Source organism: Ammospiza nelsoni, chromosome 13 (genome assembly GCF_027579445.1).
Source record: "Ammospiza nelsoni isolate bAmmNel1 chromosome 13, bAmmNel1.pri, whole genome shotgun sequence".
Lineage (NCBI taxonomy): Eukaryota > Metazoa > Chordata > Aves > Passeriformes > Passerellidae > Ammospiza > Ammospiza nelsoni.
The window spans coordinates 20,474,331-20,499,356 of NC_080645.1; the positions used below are offsets into that span (position 1 = coordinate 20,474,331).

The window sequence follows — 25,026 nt, forward strand, 5'->3', positions numbered from 1 at the left end:
AGGTTAACAACGTTTGTTAGAAAAGTCTGGAGGCAAAAGGTGTTCCATAAGGAACAAAAATTCCTATATCCAACAGCAATCCTGTGAGCTGTAGGGCAGAAAGGCTGTGATAGGCTGGAGGATAATTTATTCAGGCTTCCTAGAATTTCTTTGAAAAACGTACATATTGATCCAGAGATGTTTTTGCTTCGCCAGATCTGCCCAAATTTTTCTAACCCAGTCCATTTATCTTGAGGAACAGCCTGTTGTTTTCCCTGATAATGGTAACCAGACTTGTGGTGAGGCCAGACACAGTGGCATGCAAAACAAGGCACAACTCATCCAAACCACTTTATTTTTCAGATGGCACCTGGTACTGGGAGCAGAAAGCAGCCAGTGTGACCTATCCTGGCTCAGGATAAAAAAGAAAGGATCAAATTAAGGCAAAAAAATACAAACAATTTGCAAGTGTATAAAAATATATTCAGGAAAGGGCATGAAGTTCTGATTTCAGCAGGAAAAAAATTGGAGGGATGAGTTTCTACATATGTCAACAATAAATAGTTTTCCTTGCAAGTCACTGAATGTAAGGAAGAAATTCTTCCCTGTGGGGAGGCCTAGGGTGCCCAGAGCAGCTGTGGCTGCCCCTGCATCCCTGCTTGGCCCAAGGCCAGGCTGGACAGGGCTTGGAGCAGCCTGGGATGGTGGAAGGTGTTCCTGCCCATGGCAGGGGTGGAGGAGATGAATTTTAAGGTCCCTTCCAGCCCAAGCCATTCCCTGGCTGTGTGGCTGTGCTCGTGCTGATAATCTGCTGCTCTCAGTGATAAATCAGGATTGCACAACCCAACGTTTGCCTCATCCTGTCGTTACTCAGCCCGCGAGCTCGGCCCTGACATGTGGGGTGACTCAGCCCAGAGGTTGTGCTGGAAAAGCAGCTTGGAGTGTTTGGAGTTGCTTTTATGTTCTATTTTATTGAGTTCTTCTGGCTTGTAGTCTGATAAAGCCCAGGGCAGGATTTGGATATCCAGATGCTGCTTGCTGTGGGTGCTGCTCGGTGTGAGGAGGAAATGCTGTTTGACCTGAGCTCTGTCACCTCCTTTGGGGATGGAAGGGTAATGGAAACCAGGAATTGGGGACTTTGTCTATACACAAAACTCGGCTCAAAGATCACTTAATGAAAGAAAGTCATTAATGTAATTGTAACTGAATGCTGTTCACAATAAATTACTGTAAAGCTCTCAGTGGAAGGACTGAGTGACCCCTCAGTCAGCAAACCTTGTTTTACTCCATAGTTGAGCAAACATGGAAATCAAATCCAAATGGTCCATGTCAGTGGACACTGAAATATTGCTGGAGTGCTTCCTACCCTGCTCCTATGAGCAGTGTGAGGAATTCTGGAGGTTTGGTTTATGTCTGGAATGGGAGTCTCATCCTTGGCTCTGTGTTCCATCCTCCACTTGAGGTGGGGTTGGTCCTGAGCTCTGTTCCAGTTGCTGGTTAGTCTTGAATCCATCAACTTTTGGCATTGTCTGCACAGGTTAATTGAAGTAAGGGCCTAATACTCCTTTGAATTCTATTTATTTATTTAATTAAATCCCTAGTGTTCCTTTTTGTTCCCCCTGACAAACTGGGAAAGAAATAAAAAACTTCTTAATATATTGAGTGTGTGTAGGTAGGTATAGCTGTGGCTCTGATGGCCCTATGTTTGAATAAGAGGGAAGATGATTAGTGTTTGAATAATTATCCTTCTGCTGGGCCTGTTCCTTGGGAAGCTATTATTTAGAAAATAATATAGCCAGTAAATATGAGGAAAAACCCAAATTATATTTAGGATCTCTGGTTACATCCCAAATTATTGTAATTGCTCGATGTACTCCTTTTAAATGATTAAACAGGTTGGTGCTCACTATTGATTATAATTTCCTAAATCTAAAATCTTGCTTAGCCTTGCTTTAATCTCATGGGTTTGACAACCAGAAATGGCTTTGGGGTTGGGGAAAAACAAGGTTCAAAGTTGTTGACTGCTTGAAATTTGCTGTGCTTTGAGAATATCCTGCAGCTGCAGTAACCTTCATTTTTAGGGGATGAGAGCACTGGGCCTGGAGTGGTTTCTCAATAAAAGAGATCTCTGAGAGTTGGACACCTGGACTGGCCTCACCAGTTGCTCTGTGGGTCAGAACACGAACAACAACAGCTTTAGGTCACTGCTGGGTGAATTTGGGTTTCTTTCTCTCAGTGGCCAGCACCGCGATCCCGCTGCGCTCAGCTGGGAAAGCCCATGGGACACCAGGAGGCAAAGTGGGGGAGAGGATGCAAACTTGAGCAATCCTGGCTGTGTCCTGAGCCTGCCTCCCTGCTCAGCCTTTGCCCCATGTGTGTTTGAGAGGATTACCCCAGCCTTGCTCACCCTTCCGCATGTGTGTTTGAGAGGATTACCCCAGCCTGTCTCCTTGCTTACCCTTGTCCCATGTGTGTTTTGGAGGATTATCCCAGCTGTCCCCATGTGTGTTTCAGAGGGTTACCCCAGCTGTCCCATGTGTGTTTTGGAGGATTACCCCAGCTGTCCCCATGTGTGTTTCAGAGGGTTACCCCAGCTGTCCCCATGTGTGTTTCAGAGGGTTACCCCAGCTGTCCCCATGTGTGTTTCAGAGGATTATCCCAACGGGACGTGGCTGGGCGATGAGAACAACCCCGAGATGCGCGTGCGCTGCCCCATCACGCCCGCGGACATGCTGCACATCAGCACCAACTGCCGCACGGCCGAGAAGATGGCCCTGACCCTGCTGGATTACCTCTTTCACAGGGAGATCCAGGCCATCTCCAACCTCTCGGGCCAGGGCAAGCACGGCAAGAAGCAGCTGGATCCTCTCATGATCTACGGGATTCGCTGTGAGTGAAACCGGGGAGTTTGACGTGTGGATAAGGCAGAAATGGATGGATTAAATGAGATTTTAAGTGTGTTTGATGCGTGGTGAGATGTTCTGGTGGCTTTTGTTTATGAAGAAGGTTTTAGGAAGAAATCCTAAAAGGCCGGTTTACTTCACTTGGTGGGTATTCACCAGAAATTCCTCAGTCTTTTATTCTGAATTCTGACATCTGTGCAATCACCAGCTGTGAGTGTAGTAAATATTGCAGAAATAATTAGTAACACAAATTTCAATACTGTTCAAGTGCTCAGATCAGCATGGTCTTGAACCATAGTTTTTGACTTCCCATTTATGTCTGTTTTTTCAGAAGACTTGCTGAGATTGTGATGGGAAAAGTTGGCAATGTCAGGATCATAAAATCTGGGTTCACAGGAATGGCAGGACGCTGTTGGATTTCTGTCTGCTCCATGTGTACCACTCTTTGCATTATTTAAGCTGTTATGGAGCTGTGAACTGATATTATTTGTGTTAAAGGCACGATATTTGTTAATTTAAAAGGGATCAAATGTGGTTTCATGTAGAACAAAGGCACAGCCACTGGTTTGAAATGAAAAGAGGAATCTGGACGTGAGCATCGTGTTCTGCTGTGCTGATTTGCTAGTGAATACATTGAGGACAGCCAAGTCTGCTCCCTGTGCTTTATTTCCAAGAAACCAGCACAACCAGGGCTCTGGGAGAAGTTTCTGCTGCCAGGGGGTGGTTGAACACTGCAGTCAGGGAATGGGCACAGCCCTGAGGCTGCCAGAGCTCCAGGAGTGTTTGGACACCGTTCCCAGGGACAGGCTGGGGTTGTTGGGCTGTCTGGGCAGGCCCAGGAGGGATCCTTGAACTGGATTCTAATAAACCAGGAGGTCCTCTTGTTACCAGATCCTTTGTAGTCACATTTTGTGTAGTCACCAGTGGATCTGGAGTGGGAATAATTTGTCCTACTGGTGAGTTTTGTATGGAATTGGCAATTTGAAACTCCAGGTAAGGCTTAGGAAGAGGTCAGGGATTATTTGGGGTGCTGTTTGGAGAAGTGGCTGTGGGACAGTTCCAGGGAAGGAAATAAGAATGGTGTTTGGTGATGGCAGGAATCATGTTCCTCTTATCTGCTGCTGTTTCCAGTGGTTTTCAGGCTATTTTGGGGAAATTGAAAACCAAATCTAACCCACTCAGGTGGCTGCATTAGGGCAATTTTTGCTTCATTATTTACCTGAAGAAGGCGACTTTGGGCTTCTTTTACAAACACATTAAATATGTATTTTTAAGAGAGATGATAATGCAAATTAATGCTGATCTCCAAAGCCTTCTTGTCTGCTGATCTCATCAGTGTTAATGATGTTGCTATTAAAGCATAGATTTTTCTTAAAAGCTTTTAGAAAAACTAAGAAATGGATCTTGCACCAGTGTTAAAGCAATTCCCAGGCAGTTCTTTTCCCATCCCTCAAATCTGAGAGCACAAATCACATGGGTCAGTTTGTAACTGGTGGTGGAGGAAGATGAGATGTTTGCCAGTGTGAGCATGGGGAAGGAATGTGTCCATGTGACCCAGTGCTCAAGCTGGGGATTGTGTCATTTCTGTGAGGCATTCTGACCATGAGAATACTGGATTATGGAAGTGATCCCTGCAGCTGGAGAAGGCCTGGAATGGCACAGATGTGAGAGCAGGGGATCATGAGCAGCAATCAGGGTCTGACTTTGGTGATATCAGCTTGGTTTGGGATCCAGGTATCTGAAACAACTTCACTCCTTCCTGCTCTTGGCTGCTGAGTTGTTTTCTTTTGGGAGCCAGGCCATAAAAAACTCGGGATTTCTGGAAAAAATAGAGCCTGTGTGGATCTGGCCAGAGAAGTCTGGTTTGGGCAGTGAAATGTTGATCTGCTACCAGCAAGGACAAAGAATCCTGTGGCAACCAGCAAAGAAAACACAGAACTTGATGGAGCAGCAAATGTAGCAGTGAGAACAGTGGTCCAGGAATGATGATTTCACTTAATAACCTCATGTGTCATCACTGGCAGTAATTAAGTGGGAGTGGAGCTGGATTCAGCAGCCTGGTGAGGAATGTGGAGCACTCAGCTCTCGAGGATGGGACTGTGCCCACGCTCAGAGTCCGTGTGTGCCATGATTCCATCCCTGCCATCCCAAACCCCCTTTCCTGTGCACACACATCTGCTTTTCATCCCTGAGGTGTTCTCCCAGAAAATCACCCCAAACCTGAGTGTTCCTGGCATGGGAACCCCCTCAGGGCTGGTCCCCACAGTGGGATTTGCTTCTGCTCTGAGCCAATGATGCTTTGATGACTTAATTCAACCAGAAATGAAAAATCCAATGTCATCAGCCTAGCCTGTGCCAGTCACAGCCAGAGGAGCCCAAGGAAATAGAAAGGATTTTGTTTTTCCTTTCGTTTCAGGTTTCTTGCAGTTTGTCAGTGCCAAGATATTCCATCTTTATTTTTTTCCTATAAGAAAAACACCAAGCAAATCTGCATTTAATAGAGAAAGTATTTTGTGTAATATGCAGAAAGTATAGAAAATGAAGAGATGTGTGTTTATTAAAAATTCTTGATGCTCTGCACAGGGTTTACCACAAGAGGAGAGGAAAGTTTATCTTTGGAAGTCTAAATTTTCACTTGTGGTAGGAATTTGCTTGTGGGGTGGCAGTGGTACTGAGGAGAGCTTTTGGGCAAGAAACCAGAATGATTTAAACACAATCTATGTCATTAAATAGCTCATTACCTCAGCCCTGCTAAAAATGGAGACTTTTGCTGGTGAAATACAATCCAAGAACATCCTCAGTTGTAATTTTCTTTGCCTAACAGAAAATACAGGTTTAGCTCTTTGGAGATTTTACAGCAATTTCCACAAGCAAGTTGGAAAAAACAGATTCCCAAATTCAGAATTTTTCAGTTATAAGAAATGGTGTAATAGAAAAGATGATTTTCCATGGCATGCTGGAAAAAATGGAGGGGGGATTTCAGAAGGTTAGAAAAGAAAATTTATCAGTAGTTCTTATTCTTCAAAATAATCAAAGTAACTAAATGAAAACAAAATAAGATTAGTTGCTTATAATATATATTTATATATACACATATTTTATATATTATTGTGTGTAACTTTGTGTGTTATTTCTGTGCAAGCCCCTTGCTCTGCCCATGGGTTTTTGTAGACTCTCATTTTCCCACTTATTTGTCAGTTCTGGTTAATTATTCTAAGAGGATGGAAGATCATAACCTGCACATTTAATGCAGAATTTCTGTCTGGGTGGAGGAAGGAGATCCAAACTCATGGATTGTATTAAGGGGAACCTGTGCCCTTGTGTTATTGGACCCCAAAATTCTTATTTTGCCTCCAGACAGCATCTGTTGCTCAGGGAATGGTTTATGCACATGGAAATAACTCTCTTGTTAGGGACAGGATTGTTGCTGAGAAAAAAAAAACAACTCAAACCCTCAAATCCCCCACCCAAACCCTGCAGTGCTCACAGAGGGGAGGAAACTGTGCTGAAAACTTTGGGTGAATTTTCCCATCTGCTTCCACTCTCATAGAGTGAATTTTCCCATTTCCCTTTAATTTCCTCCAGAATGCATCCCTGTCTTTTAAATACCATAAAACACAGTGTTAGCTGAGAATACCTAATGATAAAATCTGATTTTTAACTCTGAATGATGCATTTTCTGCTTCAAAAGCCAAATAACTTCACTTTTTAAGCCACAAAAACACAGCACAGAAAGAAATCAAAGCTTGCTGCTCCTGTTCTATAAAACATTCCTTGCAGCAGGGATGGGAGCACTTCTCCTACTGCAGGAGTTGAAAGAGATGTTAATACACTCTGAAAGGACTTGTGTCCACAGCAGAGGCCAAATGGAATTAAACACTGGCTCTGCTTCCCAAAAATCCACACACCAGCTCTGGAGCTGCAGCCCACACACGGCTGCTTAATAGGAACCACATTTGGCTGTGGAGCTGATGGCAGTGGGATGAGTTTATGTATGGAGAGAGAAATAGGAATAGGAATAGAAATAGAAATATTGCTGCCCACAGGTTAGGCTGCTTGGAGCTGCCTCTGGTGGCCTGGGAAACGTGTGGGGAGCTCAGCACTGCTGCTCCAGCTTTTCATGGGGAGTCTGAGCTTCATAACAGCAGGATAAACACAAATGGATCACATTTCTGTCCTTCTTGGGGATTATCCTGCTTGGAAATACTGGAGGAAGGGCAGGAAGTTCTCATGGATGAGCTGAGCTCGGATGTTTCTCACCAGAGGATGTTTTGTGGGACACTCCAGGCTGGTGCTGTTTTTTAAGATGTTTATCATGGAATCCTGGAGTGGTTTGGGCTGTGTGCAGCAATTCTTTATAGTTATATTTTATATTTATATATTTATTTGTATATTTATATATATATTTATAGTTATATGTGTATTTATAGTTATATGTATATTTATAGTTGTATTTTGAAGATCCAGTGCCACCCCCTGCCATGGCAGGGACACCTCCCACTGTCCCAGGCTGCTCCCAGCCCTGTCCAGCCTGGCCTTGGGCACTGCCAGGGATGCAGGGGCAGCCACAGCTGCTCAGTGAATCCATTCCAGGGCCTCTTCACCCCTCCTAGGGGATGATTCCATCCCAAAATCCCACCTAACCCTGTCCCTGGCAGTGAGAGGCCATCCCTTGTGTCCTGCCCCTCCAGAGCCCTGGAAATAATTTCTCTCCAGCTTCTGTCTCCTTCAGGTGCTGTACACAAACATTGCAGTTTGGGACATGTGCTATAAATACAGAATATCATCAATATTTTCTATTCTTTCACTTTCCCACTTCTAAAAGCCTTTTTTATTACTGAATTTTTATTAACTCTACCAATTTTTCCTCTTTTTCTTCTTTCCTTTCTAATATTTGTATGCTTTTTTGGCATATTTTGTCTTCCTTTCATTTCCTGTTTATAATTTGGAGCTTCTCGTGTCTCATTTCTGAATATCCCACAATATTCAGAGTATGGCTGGCTGTCAGAGTATTGAATAACATCCCATGGTTTGAAAGTGTCACACCAACATGCCACAATCCTGAACATCAGCACTTGCGGAGGTGCATCCAAACCTTGGATTCCATCTGGAGACTGCTGGAGAGCCTGAGGAAAAATGATCCAAATTGGCATTTTATCCTGTGTCTTTAACATTTCATCAGCAGCAGAAAGCGGTGATTTCTGTGATTGGGATGTTGGTAATTGTTGGTTCAGTCCCCCAGGATCAGCCATGGATGCTCTGGAGGCTTGGGGCAGTGGCAGAGCTCATCCCAGCAATTTCCTGAGCATCCCTGAGCTGCTGGCCCCAGCCCAGGGTCCCTCAGGCTGTAGGACAAGAGCTCCTCTGCCCAGCCCTGGGAGCCTGAACAGGAGTCCTGTGGTTTGTGTCTGCTGGATGAGCTAATCCTGTGGTCCCTGGAAATCCTTTGTGCCAACATTTTCTTCTCCCGGTGTTAAACACCACGGGCTGCAGTTCTTGGGAAACACAGAGTGGCTGCAGGCTGTTCTGTGGTGTTATCACAGCACCCTGGCACTGTTTGCTTTGGGAGGGACTGGAGTCTGTCCTTCCAGGACACCCTGCACTGCTCCAGGTGCTCAGGCACCCCGTGGGACACTCCTGCTCCTCAGCATGGCTCAGGGTGTGGGACAGGTTCCCTTTGGGGTGGAACTGGGGGAATTGTGCAGGTCCTGCTCAGCTCTGTGCTCCTCAGCATGGCTCAGGGTGGGACAGGTTCCCTTTGGGGTGGAACTGGGGGAATTGTGCAGGTCCTGCTCAGCTCTGTGCTCCTCAGCATGGCTCAGGGTGGGACAGGTTCCCTTTGGGGTGGAACTGGGGGAATTGTGCAGGTCCTGCTCAGCTCTGTGCTGTCACAGCCTGGGCTCTGAGCCTTGCCAGGGGCTCTGCTCCCCCTGCAGCTGGGCTGGCTCTGTTGAGAAGGTCACCAGTGGTGTCACCTGCTGGGGACACAACCAGAGAGGCTGCAGAGCTGTGGAGCTCTCTCCTCGTCAGGAGCAGAGTCTGAGAGTTCAGCACATCTTTAAAAAGCAAGAAGTGAAAGAAATCCTTTCTGCTGGGCTTTTCTCCTGTCTGAAGAGCTTTAATTTCTGTTGGCCTCGTGCTGCTGCTGCTCTCACACACTTGTGTCCCTCAGAGCTGCACGAGCCTGGCTCCAGCTCCACAGAGCTGCTGCTTTGTGAATCAATTAAATGCTGCCACATGCAGGGCACTGATAACCTCGTTTGAGGCCAGGCAAGAAGATAATGGGAGAACCCATTGAGTTTATCTCAGCCCCACAGTTCTCATCCATGGCATCAGTGCTGGCCCTACTTTCAGCTGGAACTCGCTGCTGCCTGCAGTTTGCTTCTTTCCTGGGCACTTCTCTTGATTTCAATTATTTTCCTGGCCAAGCCCTGTTAATAAACTGAAAAAAAAAAGCAGCAATTTTGGGGAAAGAAAATAAATTGTGCGTTTTCTCTCTCCTCCTCACACTCCTCTTGTTGTCTTTGTGTTAGAAAAGTGAGAAATTCAATTTTCCGTTCTTGGCAAAGCCGTGGTGGGGCTGTCAGTCCCCGCTGCTGTAACTGCACCGTGTGTGATGTGCTGTCAGGCTCTGGTGAGTGCTGGGCTCTGCAGAAACCAGAAAAATGAATGTATGAGGTCACTTGGACCATCTGTTTGCACACTCCTTCCATCTCTCAGCGCTTCTCCCTTTTGGCCAGGCTTGGTTGGAGTACGTGCTGGAGTGAGCAGGTCTGCACAGGCAGGAGCAGAGTGCTGAGCCTGGGCACACAAAAATGGCTTTGCCAGGGCTCTTTCAGGGCTGTGGAAAGAGCTAAAGGGCAAGTCTGAAGTTGGGCTCTTTGGGAAGGTTTCTGCTGAAGCTGTTGTCTTCTCTTTTAAAAATGGGAGACAAAATAGGAATAAATGTAAGATTTTTTGTGATGGAAAAAACTAGAAGCAAATGCCATTTGTCCAGTGTCATCACTCTGGTGTAACTGGGGACCTGGAGCAGAGAACAGGAAGAGTTTGCTCTTTTCAGGTTATAAACCCTTTGGTGCAGAATTATTTTCTTGTAGGGGTTGATTGATTAATTTATAATAATTGTACTTTGGTCCAGAATTATTTTCTTGTAGGGGTTGATAGATTAATTTATAATAATTGTACTTTGGTCCAGAATTATTTTCTTGTAGGGGTTGATTAATTGTTAATAATTTTACTCAGGTTATTAAACAGCTGTGGATGTTCTGTCACCATCAGGAAAGGGATTGAAGGATCCCTCTAGGAATTCTGTAACACGTGGAATTCCAGGAACTTCACAAATATTCTGTTCCTGCAGGGATTAGTTAATTATCCAGGGATGAATTATTTCATTCACCCCAGCCTCTCCCTGCTCCTGCAGCTCCAGAATGTTTCAGAGCACTCTCTGTGTCCTGTGGGGAGTTGGGACGGAGCAAACCAGGAGCAGATAAAAATCCATCTTTTCCTGCCACACTGGGAATTTGACACCCCACTAGATGGCAATGTTTGAATGCTGATGGCTCCTTCCATAAATCAGAATAAACCAGGTTCTGCTTGCTGTAAAATAGGTAAAAATGGCCTGGCTGCTCTTCCAGAGAGGTGCTGAGGTGTGACTGAGTGGAGGAGCTCTCCTGCTCTGGAACAGGATCCCTTGGTGGAATTTGGAGACTCTAGATCCCAATTAACATTAATTTTTCATTTTTAAAACTTCTGGTAGGGTTCTTTTAATTTGAAGAACAAAGGCATTTAATATAACTTAAATTTTCATGTCTCCTCTGAATCTGTGACTTGTTAAAGATGAACTATTCAGATAAATATCCTAAATAAATATTAATGAACAGAGTTAATGACTTGGTAGCTGAGTTTGCCTTCCCTCCCCCCTCTCCCCCAGCAGCTCCTCCTGTCTCTCTTTGGACGTTGTGGATCAGAGCAATGTCCTGGAAAGGGAATTTTTGGTGCCAGGATGGATTTTCCAGCCGTGTGACACTGGAGGAGCCTCCAAAGCTCTGGCATCCCTCCCCTCGTGCATCCCAAACCTGAACATCCCAGTCTGAGCAGGGGGAAGAGGCTCTCAGCTGTGGAGATCATCCCCCAGCTGTCAGAGGAGTAAACAATTCCAATGGTTTCAATATGGGCAGGGCAAGCCCTGCATCAGCTTTGCAGAATCAAAGCCTGAAGGCTCAAGGAGGAATTCCAGAGGTGCTTCAGCTTTTCCTCTGCTCCCTCCGTGTTTGGAGCAGCAGATTTTGCTGTCATGTGCTCTTGGTTTAATCAAAGAGACTCCAAATGTGTGACCCTGCTCAGAAAAAATGAATTTGGGGTGCCAAAGCCCCAAAAAATCAGCCCCTTCTCCTCTGAGCAGGCAGGAGCCTTTTGTTTCTTGTAGGATCCATCATGTTCCTGTCAATTTAAAAGGATTCTGTCCATCACTTCAAGATGAATTCCCCATCCTGGTGCTTTTCTTTGGGTTTGAAAAATTAGAGGGAATTGGAAAGTAAAGGAGCAGTGACCTAAATCTGCTTGGATTCTGTATTAATAGAAATATGTTTGTATTTTATACATGGCTGTTGGATTCTGTGATGCACTTTCCCAAATCTTTCCAAATGCACCAAAACCAGCAGGAATTTCTGGACCACCTCAGCCTAACTCTGCCAAGTGCATGAAAATACTGATTTACCTCAGAAATTTCCAAGGAAATCTGTGATTCCTGGAGAATGAGGAGCAGCAGGAACTCAGGGTGTGCAAATGAAACTCCTGCCATAGAATTTGATTTTTAGGAGCTGGTTCTGAATGTGGGATGAGGATGGAATATTTCATGTCTGGTTTTGATCTCTTCCTCCTCAATTTGTTCTTAATTAGATTTCTTTACAGTTTCATTTTCTGTGGGGATTGTTTTGTCTTTTGCTCCTTGACTTCTGACCTTCCAGAAAGAGAGGATTACTTCCTCAGGAACATGGTTTGCCTGGGATTTTCTTAGTTTATAATTAATTCTTGTTTTTAGCAAGCTCCAACCCTTTTTCTCTTTATTTTGTACAGCAGATGCTCCAAAAATTTGGGAGTGTTGAATCATTTCAGACACCTCCTCTGTGTTTGTACCAAATCAAATCTTTGTATTCCCAAGGGTTTTTTCCCCTATTTTTTATTTCCTTTCAAAACCACAGAAAGATTTATTTCAGACCTGCTTGTGTTGCTCTTTTTCATTTTAATTGAACTCCCCCAGCTCTCTCCCTGTCTCTGATCCCTGCTGCACCTGTTGCCTTTTAAAGCTGACTCGAATTTTCCTGATTTTTGCCTTCTTCCTGAGCTTTTCCTTGCTCAGATTGGAATGTTGATCCTTGATTTCCTCTTTTCTCCCCTGTGGCTCCTGAATTCTCTTTGCAGCCCTTTTTGTCTCCCAACTGCAGCCAGGATCTCTCTGTCTGTATAAATCACCCCAACTCCTGCAATTTATGAAATCACTGAACTATTTTTAAGTCTCTGGTGTGTTTTTTATGGAAAGCTTCCTTCAGGAAATGAGATTCCTCCCCCCAAAAAAGCAAACTTGGGTTTTTATTGTTTTAAAATAAGGACTTTTTTTCTTTTTTGAGGCACCATTCATGAAAAGATCACTAAAAACACACTCAGCCAGTCTTAAATTATCTAAATCCTGTACTTTACTCTTCTTTTATGGGCATCCATCTTCCAAATCATTGTCTTTTGGTCCAAGTGCTGATTTATATTCCTGCCCGGATTTTTCTGTGCTGTTCTGTGGCTCGTGGATGCTGTGCTGTGTAAAATATCAATGTTTGATGCAGCTTTGGAGAGTAAATGATCCAAAAACCCCTCAAATCCCTTCTCCCTGGAGCTTTCCTGCCTTTTCTCTCCTCTGGATTTCCCCAAGTGAGAGGTCTCATTTCCAATATCCTGATTTTGGGTGGGTTGGGATTGGGACATGCTGGGGGCTCTCCTGCCTGCAGTTATTTGTGGATAGGGAGCACTCAGCGCACTCCACTCTGCTATTGTGTGCACAATTTGGGGGATTTCTCTCTCTCCTGCAGGTAAATCATCTTTTTAATGCCACTGGGAACTTTTTATCCCCTTAAAAACTCCTCCAGTGCCTTTAGGTTGTGATTTTTCCTGGTAGGAAATGTCTTGCTCAGGACCTGGTTGTAAAACAGCGTTTTAGATTGCGACAGTGACTGCGCAGATTTTCCATCTGAAATTCATTCTGTGCTCTGCTTTTGCTGACACCCATGGAAAGGAACCCTGCACAGCAGCAAATTGGAATTTCAGCCCATTTTTCTCCTTTCCCAGTTTGGAGACACCACACAGGGCTGTAAACTTCTCTGTGTTCTTGCTGTCACTTAGAAATGAGAAATTTTGGGGGACTTCAAAGCACTTTTGAAGTAGATTTTGGGGTCCTGTGTTTTCTTCCTGTGTATTCTCTCCTTTATTTCAATTTGCTCCTACAAAAAATAATAAAAACATTGAAAAAATAAATTTTATTTTAAAAAATGATGCCACAAGAGATCCACTTCTCCACTTGGCTCTGTTAGAGCCTGCAGATTTCAGGCTTTGAGGACTCTGGGCTCATTTGTAATGCAGAGGAAGCTGTGGAGCTTTTAGTTTGTGCAAACCTGGAATTTTGTGGCTCCAGGCTTCAAATCGTTTGTCTTGCAGGAGCAGCCCATATCCTGTTCTTTAGGTTCTATATACAACAGCTTAGGCAAGTCCTTCACAGGATTAGGAGCCCATCTGAGAGGAAGATGGAAAGCCCAGTAAGTGGAAAAGATTATTTTACTTTGCAGGGTAGGGAAAGGAAAATGAGAATTTTAGAGATTCTTGAAGCCTTGCCCTGTGGAGTAAAAGCATCTCTGGCAGCCCTGGCTTGTTCACTGTTGCACCTCTGAATTTTGAGAGTATTAACATATTGAATGTTCAGGGAGCTCTGGTTGGGTTTAGGGGGTTTGGATCAGAGAATCCTGGGATGGTTTGGGTGGGAAGGACCTTAAAGTTCATTTAATGGGCAGAGGCACCTGCTCTGTCCCAGCCTGGCCTTGGGCACTGCCAGGGATCAGGGGCAGCCACAGCTGCTCTGGGAATTCCAGCCCAGCCCCTCTCCACCCTCACAGGGAACAATTCCTTCCCAAAATCCCCCCTACCCCTTATCTTTGTCAGTTTGAAGCCATTCCCCTTGTCCTGTCCATGTAAAAATCCATCTCCCTCTATTTCAGATGGGCAAATAATGGATTTTTCAGGGGATTTTTTTCCGTGAGGGCTTGAAGTTTTTTGCTCTCCAGTGTTGGTGCTTTAGGAACATCCAAACCCCTCAAAAGCTGCAATGAAAGTGTGGAATAATTCAAGCTGACACTGCACGGCATTCCCAGTGAAATTCCCAGCTTTAAAGCCACTCCTCACCTTGTTCATGGAACACTTTGGCAGCTCAGCACCAGGGGCTGCAGAGTTCATCCTGAGGCTCCTGAAGTGCCTGAATTCTAGGAGCAGCTGTGAGGGGATCCTCCTTTTGGGCTCTGGTTTTTACTGAATTTGGGTCCATTTTGCACTGAGCTTTAAAAGAGTTGATTTTTTTTTTTTCTATATGGAATTTTCTGCATTTTCCTTCTTCAGCAGGAGTCAGTTTTGTAGTCAGACTTATTGAGGGGTACTGTCAGTGAGGAGTAATCCCTGCTCCAGCTTTGCCTTTGCAGTGCTGGATCCTCCTCTTGGTTTGTAACAGTGCAGCTTCCACAGACCCCAGTGCAGCTGATAAAATTCCATGCACGTTTCACACTTTTAAAATTCCTGGCATTTTTACACCCAGAACTGTGCAGGTGAACAATCACTGACTTTTGGGAAAAAGGTTTGTTGAAGAAGTCCTGTAACTGCTCAGCTTTGGGGCTCTTTGCAGGTGCAGAGCCTGTTGTGTGGGACTGTGTGTGTCCTCTCTGTTTTCTGGAAAATACAAGTTTGTGTTGATTATTATTGTCAAATTAAGCCCTTTCTGAGCTAGACATGAGGCAGCTGAGAGGTGCTTAAACTTTTATTCCATTTTCAGTCTCTTGAGAAGGGTGAGACAATACAGCTGTTATAATTCACACCATCAAAATGAGAAGCCTTAAAGCCAATAATCTAAAATTAACCCTTGTGGGTCCTACTACAGTGCATCTTTCATAATTTTATTTCTCCAAAGTATCCAGTCTTTTCTGTAAAGCCATCCTTTGAAACTTGTTTCTATTTCCATCTCTCAGTGTCTCTCTTACTCTATGGCATTTCTAAGGCATTTCTATGCTATATTCTGCTGTATTTTTGCAATTTTTTCTTTTTCCTCCATTCCAGGCCACCTGTTTTACAAGTTTGGCATCACAGAGTCGGACTGGTACCGCATCAAGCAGAGCATCGACTCCAAGTGCAGGACAGCCTGGAGGAGGAAGCAGAGAGGCCAGAGCCTGGCTGTGAAAAGCTTCTCCAGGAGAACCCCCTCATCCTCCTCCTACAGTGGCTCAGGTACAAGCCAAACCTTGCCCCCAATCAGAAATCCCTCTTGGTTTCCAAGGTGAATTTTAGTTTGGCTGCCTGGCTTTGCTGAGAGTGTGGGATCCTGCGATGGTTTGGGCGGAAGGGACCTTGAAATCATCTAATTCCACCCCTGCCATGGGCAGGGACACCTTCCATTTTCCCAGGTTATTCCAGCCTCATAAATCCCTCTTGGTGTCCAAGATGAATTTTAGTTTGGCTGCCTGGCTTTGCTGAGGTGCTGAGAGTGTGGAATCCTGCAATGATTTGGGTGGAAAGGACCTTGAAGTTCATCTAATTCCACCCCTGACACCTTCCACTGTCCCAGGTTATTCCAGCCTGGCCTTGGGCACTTCAGGGATCCAGGGACAGCCACAGCTGCTCTGGGAGCCTCCCCACCCTCACAGGGAACAATTAATTCCCAAAATCCCACCCAGCCCTGCTTTCTGTCCACCCCTATGGCTTCAGCTCCTGCAGCTTTGTGCTGGAATTTTGTATTTTTACCACGCTCAGTTCTTTGAGGAGAAAGTCCAAATATCTTTGCAGTTGTTGTTCCTAGGAGGAATCAAGTGACTAAATCCTTCCCAGTGTGTTCACACCATTCAGTGGGACGTGCTAAATGCTGTTCCTGAAGTGTTTTCCTCTGCAGACATGAAATGTGCTGTAGGTGATTCCATATTTCCATCTAGGTACGGAGGCCTGGATAACAAATGCAAAATCCTGACCTCAGGAGTGTTCTCTGAGGACATTTCTGGCTCATGCTTTTAATATAAAGCAGTGTTCTGGGACTTTTGTACATTAGATATTAAAACCAGGGCTTTGGAAGGCAGCCCAAAGAAAAGGAAGTCAGTTCATTTGCCTGCATAAAATTTTTGGTTGCATGTTAACACTAACCACTGTATCTCATGCAAAGAATGACAAAATCTGCTTTCAATGGAAAATTTTATGTGCTGGAACAGGGAATCCCATCCAAAAATCTCAAATTAAAACAACTAATCAATGTAATGATAACCATAAGCCCTCTATGTTGATGGGATTTTTGCTTTCAGTCTTTCAGCAATCAGTATTTCGGGGTGAAAAGGCAGCAGTAGGTGGATATTACAGCCTGTGCTCATTAGCCTGTACTCCTTGAGTGCTGTTGAGATTTATTATTCCAATTATTCATCTCCAGTCTGTTTTGGAGGTTTGGAGGCACCTGCAGAGATGTAAAACTCAGAGTCAGTGGGTTCCTGTCTCCTGAAGGCTGTGGGATCATCAGTTTGGGTTGGTTCCTTGGTGTGGTTGTCCCATGGGATTCCAGCTGCTTTGGGTGGGAAGGGCCTTAATTAAAGCTCATCCCATTCCAGGGACCCTTCTACCATCCCAGGGTGCTCCCAGCCCCATCCAGCTTCACTTCCTGAGGTATTCCCAAATCCTGGCACTGCAGTGGTGGAAACCCTTCCCTGTGAATGGGAGGACTGGGATTTTCAGAGTTGTTTTTAGCAGCAATTAATTTGCCTAATTTAAAATAAATAAATAAATATGGCATCCTGAAGTTCACTCAGCTGTGCCCTTACTTTTGTTTTCCTGGCCCTGAGGAATTTTGGGATGACTGAGCACATTAAGAATTTGTCACCATCCCTGGAGACATCAAAATCCACCTGGGTGCAGCCCAAAGCCACCAGTTCTGGTTGCCCATGGTTTGAGGAAGGACATTGGGTTAGATCATCTCCAGAGGCCACTTCTCACCTCATTTATTTGGGATTTCAAATTTTCTTCATGAATTATTGCACGCACAATTAAGAATTTTGGATTATTTGCATCACAACAGGATTGTTGTTTAAACTCACTCCTCTTGCACTTGTTGGAAATGCCAAAGCTTTGAGGCTTTTCCTGCTTGGGATTAACAGTTCCTGGAGCACGTGGCTTTGATTGGAGCGTGGTGAAAAGTGACAGCAGATTTCCTCTCTGCTGTGCTCATCACATGGCAAAATTAACTCTGGAAACGACAGCAAAGCAGGAGGCTGAGCCCACAAACCCTGCAAGGCATCAACCTGCAGGGAAAGTCATGTCTGGGGAGCCTGCTGGGAAAACACAGATGGATTTGCTTTGTCCTTCACCCCCAGAGATGTTAATTAAGATTTTTTTGCACTTAACTGACTGTTAAATTCAGGCGGAAGTTGGTTTTCTTGATTTTCCCTGGCTGTTTGCTTGAATCCATTGCCTTTTTTTGGAAAGGAGGTGTTGATTGCTGTGCTTTGCTCTGCTCCTGGAGCCAACATTTCAGTACCTAGGTGTGTTTTCCCCATGTTTTTTCCCAAGCAGAGACATCCATGTGGCTGCCGTGATAATTTCACTGGATATTCCTTTGCAAAGGGTTGGAGTCTGTGCAGGGAATGAGGGGTTTGGGAGGAGGATTAATTGAAAAGTGCCTTCTTCCTTTCTTTTCATTTCTCTTCAGATTGTTCAAGCTGTTATCACAATTTTCCATGTTGGAATTTTTAATTAGTTCCCTGACATTGGGATTTCTGTGTAGATTTAGGCCTATGCTGAGGTGTCACATTAAAAACTGGATGTGCAGCCAAATCTTCAAAGCTGTTCCACACAAGTGGGGCTGAGGCAGGGGGAGGTGATGGTTTACAGCTTTATTTCCATTGTTCTGGAATGGTTTTTCCCTGCTTTTTTTGGGTGTGGGGATGGTTAATCCATCCACCCTTCCCTTGCTGGGGCTGCAATGAGGAGATTCATCCCTGTCTGTGAGGAGAGCTCTGAGGGTGGAGCTGGAAAACCACTTTGAAATCCAGAATTCCTGAGTGGGAATCCCTCCTGCTGTGGAATCTGTCCCTTCTCCCAGGGAACAAGGGGCAGGATGAGAGGAGATGTCCTTAAAGTTGCACCAGGAGAAGTTTAGGTTGGAATTAGGAAAAATTCCTTCATGGAAAGGATTGTCCAGCATTGGAATAGTTTGTTCCAGAGCAGTGTGGAGTCTTCATCCCTGGAAGTGTCCAAAATCCCATGGATGTGGCACCTGGGGATGTAGTGGGTGGTGACCATGGTGGTGGTGTTGAATCTCATGATCTTAAAGGTCTTTTCCACCCTTAACCATTCCATGATTCCATAAAGGTGAAAATCCTCAACAGATAAATAGGAACAGATTAGAAAACACCAAAGATTCTGCCCTAAAAAGTGATTCTAGCTGAGAATTAACCCCATGTATCCTTGAAGGTTCTTTGGGAATGCTCTGCAGGGTTCATGTCCCAGCTGTCCCTTGGGAGCTCGTGGAAAATTCTGGAATTCAGCTGTGGCTCCTCCTGCCAGGGATTCTCCAGAATCCCAGCTGGAAAAGTGAGGCTCGATGGTTTCCAGGGGTTTCTCCCTGCTGACAGCTCCTCTCCCCAGGCTGGCTCTGCTCCTCATGGCTGGGTTTGTTTGTAGTGGGGAATGTTTATAAAAGTGGATAAATATTCCCTTTGTCTGCTCTGAGATGAAGAGGGGGGAAACAGGACTCAGAAAGGATGTTTTGTTTTCAGATGTGCCTGAATCCTCTCTCTTCTTTCTTCCTAAGAGAGAAAAAAAACCACCCAAAAAATCCAACAAAATAGAGCAAAAAAACCCCCAATTTCAGTTGTTGCAGTGAAGCCAAATTTAAATCCATTTATAGGTGACCATGGGAGAGGTGCAAGGTGATTCCATCCAGGCTGTGGTTCCTCATGCACCTTCAAAAAGCACAATAATTTCTGTCCTCTGAAGTCAAAAATGACTTAAAAATCAAAACTGTTGGGCCTTACAGTTAAAAATGCATTTCAATATGTGAATATCATAAATATATATAAAATAAAGATTTCTCTGCTGTAGGTTTTACTTCTTTGATAATCTTTTATCACGTAACTTAATCAGAAAATAAATATTATAAGTGAAGGATTCTGTATTTGCACTCTGTGGTTTGGCTGAGGTTGAGTTGTAATTTAGCTCAGTTGAATTCCACAGGTAAAAACTGGGAAACACAAAGGAAAGACCAAGAAATTATCCTTCAAAATCCTGAGGGAATTTGTCCTTCAAAATCCTGAGGGAATTTGTTTCTCAAAATCCTGAGGGAATTGCTTCCTCAAAATCCTGAGGGAATTTGTTCTTCAGAATCCTGAGGGAATTGCTTCCTCAAAATCCTGAGGGAATTTGTTTCTCAGAATCCTGAGGAAATTTGTTCCTCAGAATCCTGTGGGAATTTGTTCCACAAAATTCTGAGCTGGGAGCCCTGAAGGAGCAGATGATAGCAGTGGATTTTCTCAGTCATCCCAGCAAAATGCTATTTGTAAATTAAAAAAAAAAACTAGAGAAGTGAATTGCATCAAATATTAGGAATAGATTAATGGAAATGGGTGAAAAAGTGAAAGAGATTCAGGAAAGGATTTTCCCAGGATATCTATTCCCTCCAGTGCCCATGACAAATCCAATGGTATCCCAGCTGGAAAAATCCCATTTTTATTTGGTCAATAAATGCCATTTATCATTTATTTGGTTAAAAAAAAGCCATTTTCATTTGGTTTGGGCAGTTTTTCTGCAATATTCAGCACTTTTCAGCCAGTTGGGATTCCTCAGTCCCACCTGGAATTCCATGCAGCAAATTTCACTCTACACCAGAGCAGGAGAAGCTGGAATTGCCCAGGGAGCACCAAGGCTGCATTTAAGGAATTATAAAAGCTCTGCAGTTACCTGCTGAGATGTGAGGGATTAAAGGTGTGCCCAACAGGCAGAAAAAAATTGGATTTGTTGTGTTTCCCTCGGTTCCTGTGGAAATTTGTGGCTGGAATTCTGTGTTCCAGCTCGTTCACAGAATCAGAGCTGCCTGAATTGTCAACCAACCCAACTTTTCAACAAATAAATAAATATTAACTTGGTGGTTTGGAGCTCCCAGTTCCCATGCTCAGAACTAAACCTCAAAATTATCTTCGTGCCCAAACATTTGCAGACAGGAGGGGGAAAAAGCCCCTTAAATGGCTGATTTTATTAAAGAACATTCCCATTAAAATATTTGAGTGAATAAAACTCATTCCGGCAGAACTAACAGTGTGTTTGCAGAATAAATCTTGGAGTATTTAGTAGAGATATTAAAAATTAATGGTTTCTGTCATTTTTACTTGCCTTTTGCCTCTTCTATTTAGAAGAATCTTTCCCTGCAGCTGGAAAACCTCAGAATGGATCTATGATGTGTCCATTACAAGTTTTTACCCTCTGGAAATCCCACTGAGGTTTTCCTGGTGGTTTTTGTCCCTGTTACATGAAGATAACTCTCATTTTTTATGTTTAACATTCCCTTTTCAGGGGCATTTCCACTCTGCAGTGTGAGTTGTGTTTAAATTTAATAAATCAAGAAATCCACCTGTCATTTTGAGGTTCAAAAATACAATTCCAGACCTCACGTGTGTCAGTGTGAATTGTAGGGGATGGATCTTGGAAAACAATTGGGTGATTCCCATTATTTATAATGATAAATTTATTTTATCATTATAAATAATGGGAATATGACATATAATATATAAAATAATATATAACTAATACATTACTTATTATTAATAATAAATAATAATAATGTATAATTATTATAATTATCTATATTATTTATAATAATACAATTTACTAATTATAATAAAGAATAATTAGTAAATATAATGAATAAGTAATAATATTAAAAATGAATATTATATTAATGATATATTATAATTAAATACAAATTATCATCATTATTTCTATTATAATTATAAATAATTATAATATTAATTTCATTTCTCACAATAGGCAGGATGGGTTTTTAAAGGTGTTCTTGGGGTGATGGTGGCAGAAATTGTTCTTGGGTGACCAAAAGAATTGAATTGCTCAGGAAACCTCTGTGGTTTTGTTCTGATGGGACTTTTCCAGCTGCAGAATCTGGGATTTAGACCCCAAAATGTGCTTTTTGTTTTTTTAAGCAGGAGCTCTCCCAGCTGGAATTCTGTGGGTTTGTAGCAAACCTCCCTCATGCACAGTGAATTCCAGAGACTGGATTTGATTGCTGTGGGGTTTTAGGAGCACTTTGGGGGATGCTGCACGCGCCATAAATCGGAATTTGGTCTCTCTTCCTGCAGAGGGGTCGCAGAGCTCGGTGTCAGCCTCCAGTGAGCTGCAGCAGAACCAGCCCCAGGCCCTGCACTACGCCCTGGCCAACGCCCAGCAGGTCCAGATCCACCAGATCGGGGAGGATGGACAAGTGCAAGTAGTATGTGCTCACCTTTCCTTCATCCCTGCTCCAGCTGCAGGGGGATGCTGGGGGGAAACCACAACCTAAGGTGTCCAGAAAACAAATCCTGCAAGCTTATAGAAAAAAAAATAAAAAAAATTAGAGTTATTTGACAAAAAAATTCCATGCAGGATTTCCTCACACAATCAACGCACTCTGGTTGTTATATAGAGAATTATCAGCCTGTTCCTGGCTGTGTTTGCTTAGTGATTTATACTTCTGGTGTGCTTCCACAACAAAATCACATCTATTTATTTGTTTTTTCTGTAAAACTGCATTCACAGGCACTTTTGGACATCTGGGAGATGAGTTCTTCCCATGTGTGTTTGTTGAGCTCTGTGTCTATCAGTGAAAGTTCTAAATATTGACATTTTTAAAGCCTGACACTCCCACCAGCACTCAGGCCTGATGGTTTTTATCTGTGGTTTTAGTGTTCTGTGAAAAAAAACCACCTTCACTTTAATTCTTGTGTCCCACAGGGCACTACAAGGATTGTTTGAAATTCAAATTCTTTTTAAGAGGCGTCCTCAGTGAAATAATTCTCTTTGTGCAGGAACTGGGTGGAAATCTTCCTTTTCCACTTCACTTTTGCCAGAACTTTTCAATGTTATCCTGGGAATTTCTTTGTCTTTTGAATCCCATGCAGATTTTAAAAGTGGATTTTCCTATGGATCTGTGGGTGAGATTTAATTGATAACTGAAAAGTACTTTTTAATTCTTGAAAGACAAGATAGCAAGGAAAATTACATGAAATATGTGACTAATAGAACAGATAGTTTGTTTATAGATGGAAGTGATAAAAACTTCCCTCATTAAAAAACCTGGATATATTAATTATCCTTCAAATTGTAGAATCCAGGGAAAAACCTGCTATAAATGGATCTTTAAACATTCCATCTTTTTCCTGGGAGCACTGAGAGTTTGATGTGAAGGAGGGAAAGTGATTTTAATCTCCCCCTGGGCTGGGCAGTGCTATAATTTTCTCTGCAGCCCCTATTGTCAGAGGGACACTTTCAGTGTGGCTTTTCTCCCTATAAATAGGCAGTTTCCTTCCAAAGGAAATGAAACTGTAGGAAATAGAGGGATCTGTGTGTCTTTGAAAATCACAGGCAATTGTTCTTGTGTTATAAAATCAGAGGGGCCTTTGACAGAATTCCAAATGATTATCTTTCATCTCATGCAGGCATATTAAAATGAACACAAAGCTTTATAAAACCTCCAGGAGGTTATTTAGAATCCAATCTCCCCTCAGGTAAATCACAGTGGCTGGGCTGGGCAGGATGCACAAGGAATTCCAGCCACTCTTCTCCTTGCAGATGGGACCAGGAGAGTGGTGGGAATGGGCAGCAATTCCAAATATTCCAGGATTAAAACCATCAGGGCAGATTCTCACCAATATAAATCAGGGGAATTGCTCAAATTAATGATTTCCTGCCAGATCCCAGCAACTGAGTCCTTGGTGTGGTCTGTGCTCCAGAATGAGCAAAAATAGGTGGAAAATGAGATTGGAAACCTCACGCTTGGAGATACTTATTTTATTTTATTTACTGTTGATATATCCGTTTTAAAACTGAATTTTCCAGATATTTAAATTGAATTAAAGTTTCAGTCAACAAAGCAAGTCAAGCCCAGGCTTTGTGTGCCAGTCAAAAAGGCAATAGAAAAATACACTTGTTAGAAGTTGTGGTTTCAAAAAACTCTTCTTCTACTACTACTACTACTACTACTACTATTATTATTATTATCATTATCATTATTATTGTTATTATTGTTATTGTTACTATTGCTATTATTGCTATTACTATTATTACTATTGTTACTACTACTATTATTATTATTATTATTATTATTACTACTACTACTACTACTACTATTATTATTCCTCCTGTTTTCCTTCCCCTGAAGTGGGAACGACCCAGTCTTTGCTCCAAGTCGCTCTGTTTTTATTTCCTTGCAGAGCTGGGGCAGTACAGGTGCACTTTGCATTGTTAAAGCTCCTCAATGGTTTCATTGCACGTTTTGCTTCTCTCCATGAAACTCTGCTGCCGGCAAGGCAGGAGCTGCTTCCTGGAGCTGTGATTTTCCTCTGATGCTCCTTGGTGTTTTCTTTTGTTGTGGATCCCACAGGGCCATCTCCACATAGCCCAGGTGCCCCAGGGGGAGCAGGTGCAGATCACGCAGGACAGCGAGGTGAGCAAAGCCTGGGGGCTCGTGTGGGACCCTGAGAGCTCAGGGGAAATGAGAAATGGGCTGGAACCAGCACAAAATGTGCTTTAGAACCTGCTACTTCTGTCTCTGGGGTCTCAGGGGTTTATTTTTAAATTGTTATTATTTATTTTTATTTTTATTATTTTGATTTATTTTTCCCCTCCCTCACCAGCCAAAACACCTCAGTGTGTGTTGTTTCCTTTTTATTATTATTTATATTATTTTTATTATTTTGATTTATTTTTCCCTCCCTCACCAGCCAAAACAGCCCATGTGTGTTAATTGTTGCATAAGGCTGATGACCTTTTGAAATTTGGTACTGACAGAGTTTAATAGGAAATCAGGTGCTTGCAGTGCTTAAAAATGAAATTATTCTCTTTAGGTTGATGAATTAAATGTGGTCAGAACACTCAGGGCCTTTAATGGTTGAACAGGAGTTGGAGAAGCCTTCAGCCACCAATTAATAAAGAAATATTCCAGAATGAATTTACCCTCCATTCCTGACCAGCTTATCTGGCACTGCAGTATTTGCCCTTCTTAATTTTTTTTCCCAGAAAAATAATCCTGTGGAATGGGATGGATAAATGGATATAGATAGCTGGAAATGGATAAATTCAATCCCAAACCCTCCAATATAGGCTCAGCTCCCAAATCCAGGTGGATTTCCCTGTGTGTGTGCTGCAGTTATTGGTTATTTAAAAATCTCCTGACTGCTAAAACTGCTCTTGAATTTCTCATGCTCTTTATTTCAATGCAGAAGGAATAGAAAAATCAGGTTAAACATTAACACAGGCAACAATTTGAATCTGTCCCATTTCCCTGTCAGGGTTTTCCCTCTCTGGGAAGTGGATCTGCCTGGCTTGGTTTAATCCCTGTCCAAAGAACCCAAATCACAGCTCATAAAACCACTTTGTGAAGGAGTATTGTTAACACAGGCAGCTACTGGAGAATAAATATTATCATAAAAATTCTATAAATATTATAGTTAAAGGCTTGTCCTTTGAAGGGCCTGTCAGGCCTTGAGAGGGAGAAGAAAGGATTAAAATATCCTGGCTCTAAAGTGTGGTGCTGCCATAAAACTGAGGGAGTTTTTGGGTAAAGAACCACTAAAAAAGTGATGATTCAGCAGAGATTGCTGGACTGGATCCTGAGGTT

General features: G+C 43.2%; 1 protein-coding gene across 2 annotated transcripts in view; it reads left to right on the forward strand.

Annotated features, from left to right (window-relative positions):
* The window catches only part of BANP (BTG3 associated nuclear protein), a 109,543-nt gene that overhangs the window by 35,072 nt on the left and 49,445 nt on the right, over positions 1–25,026 (forward strand). For both annotated transcript variants that reach the window (XM_059481418.1, XM_059481419.1), the window contains exons 7-10: positions 2,629–2,868; positions 15,237–15,404; positions 21,512–21,642; positions 23,791–23,853. In XM_059481418.1, the coding sequence (XP_059337401.1) occupies positions 2,629–2,868; positions 15,237–15,404; positions 21,512–21,642; positions 23,791–23,853 (602 nt within the window). The remainder of the gene's footprint in view (positions 1–2,628; positions 2,869–15,236; positions 15,405–21,511; positions 21,643–23,790; positions 23,854–25,026) is intronic.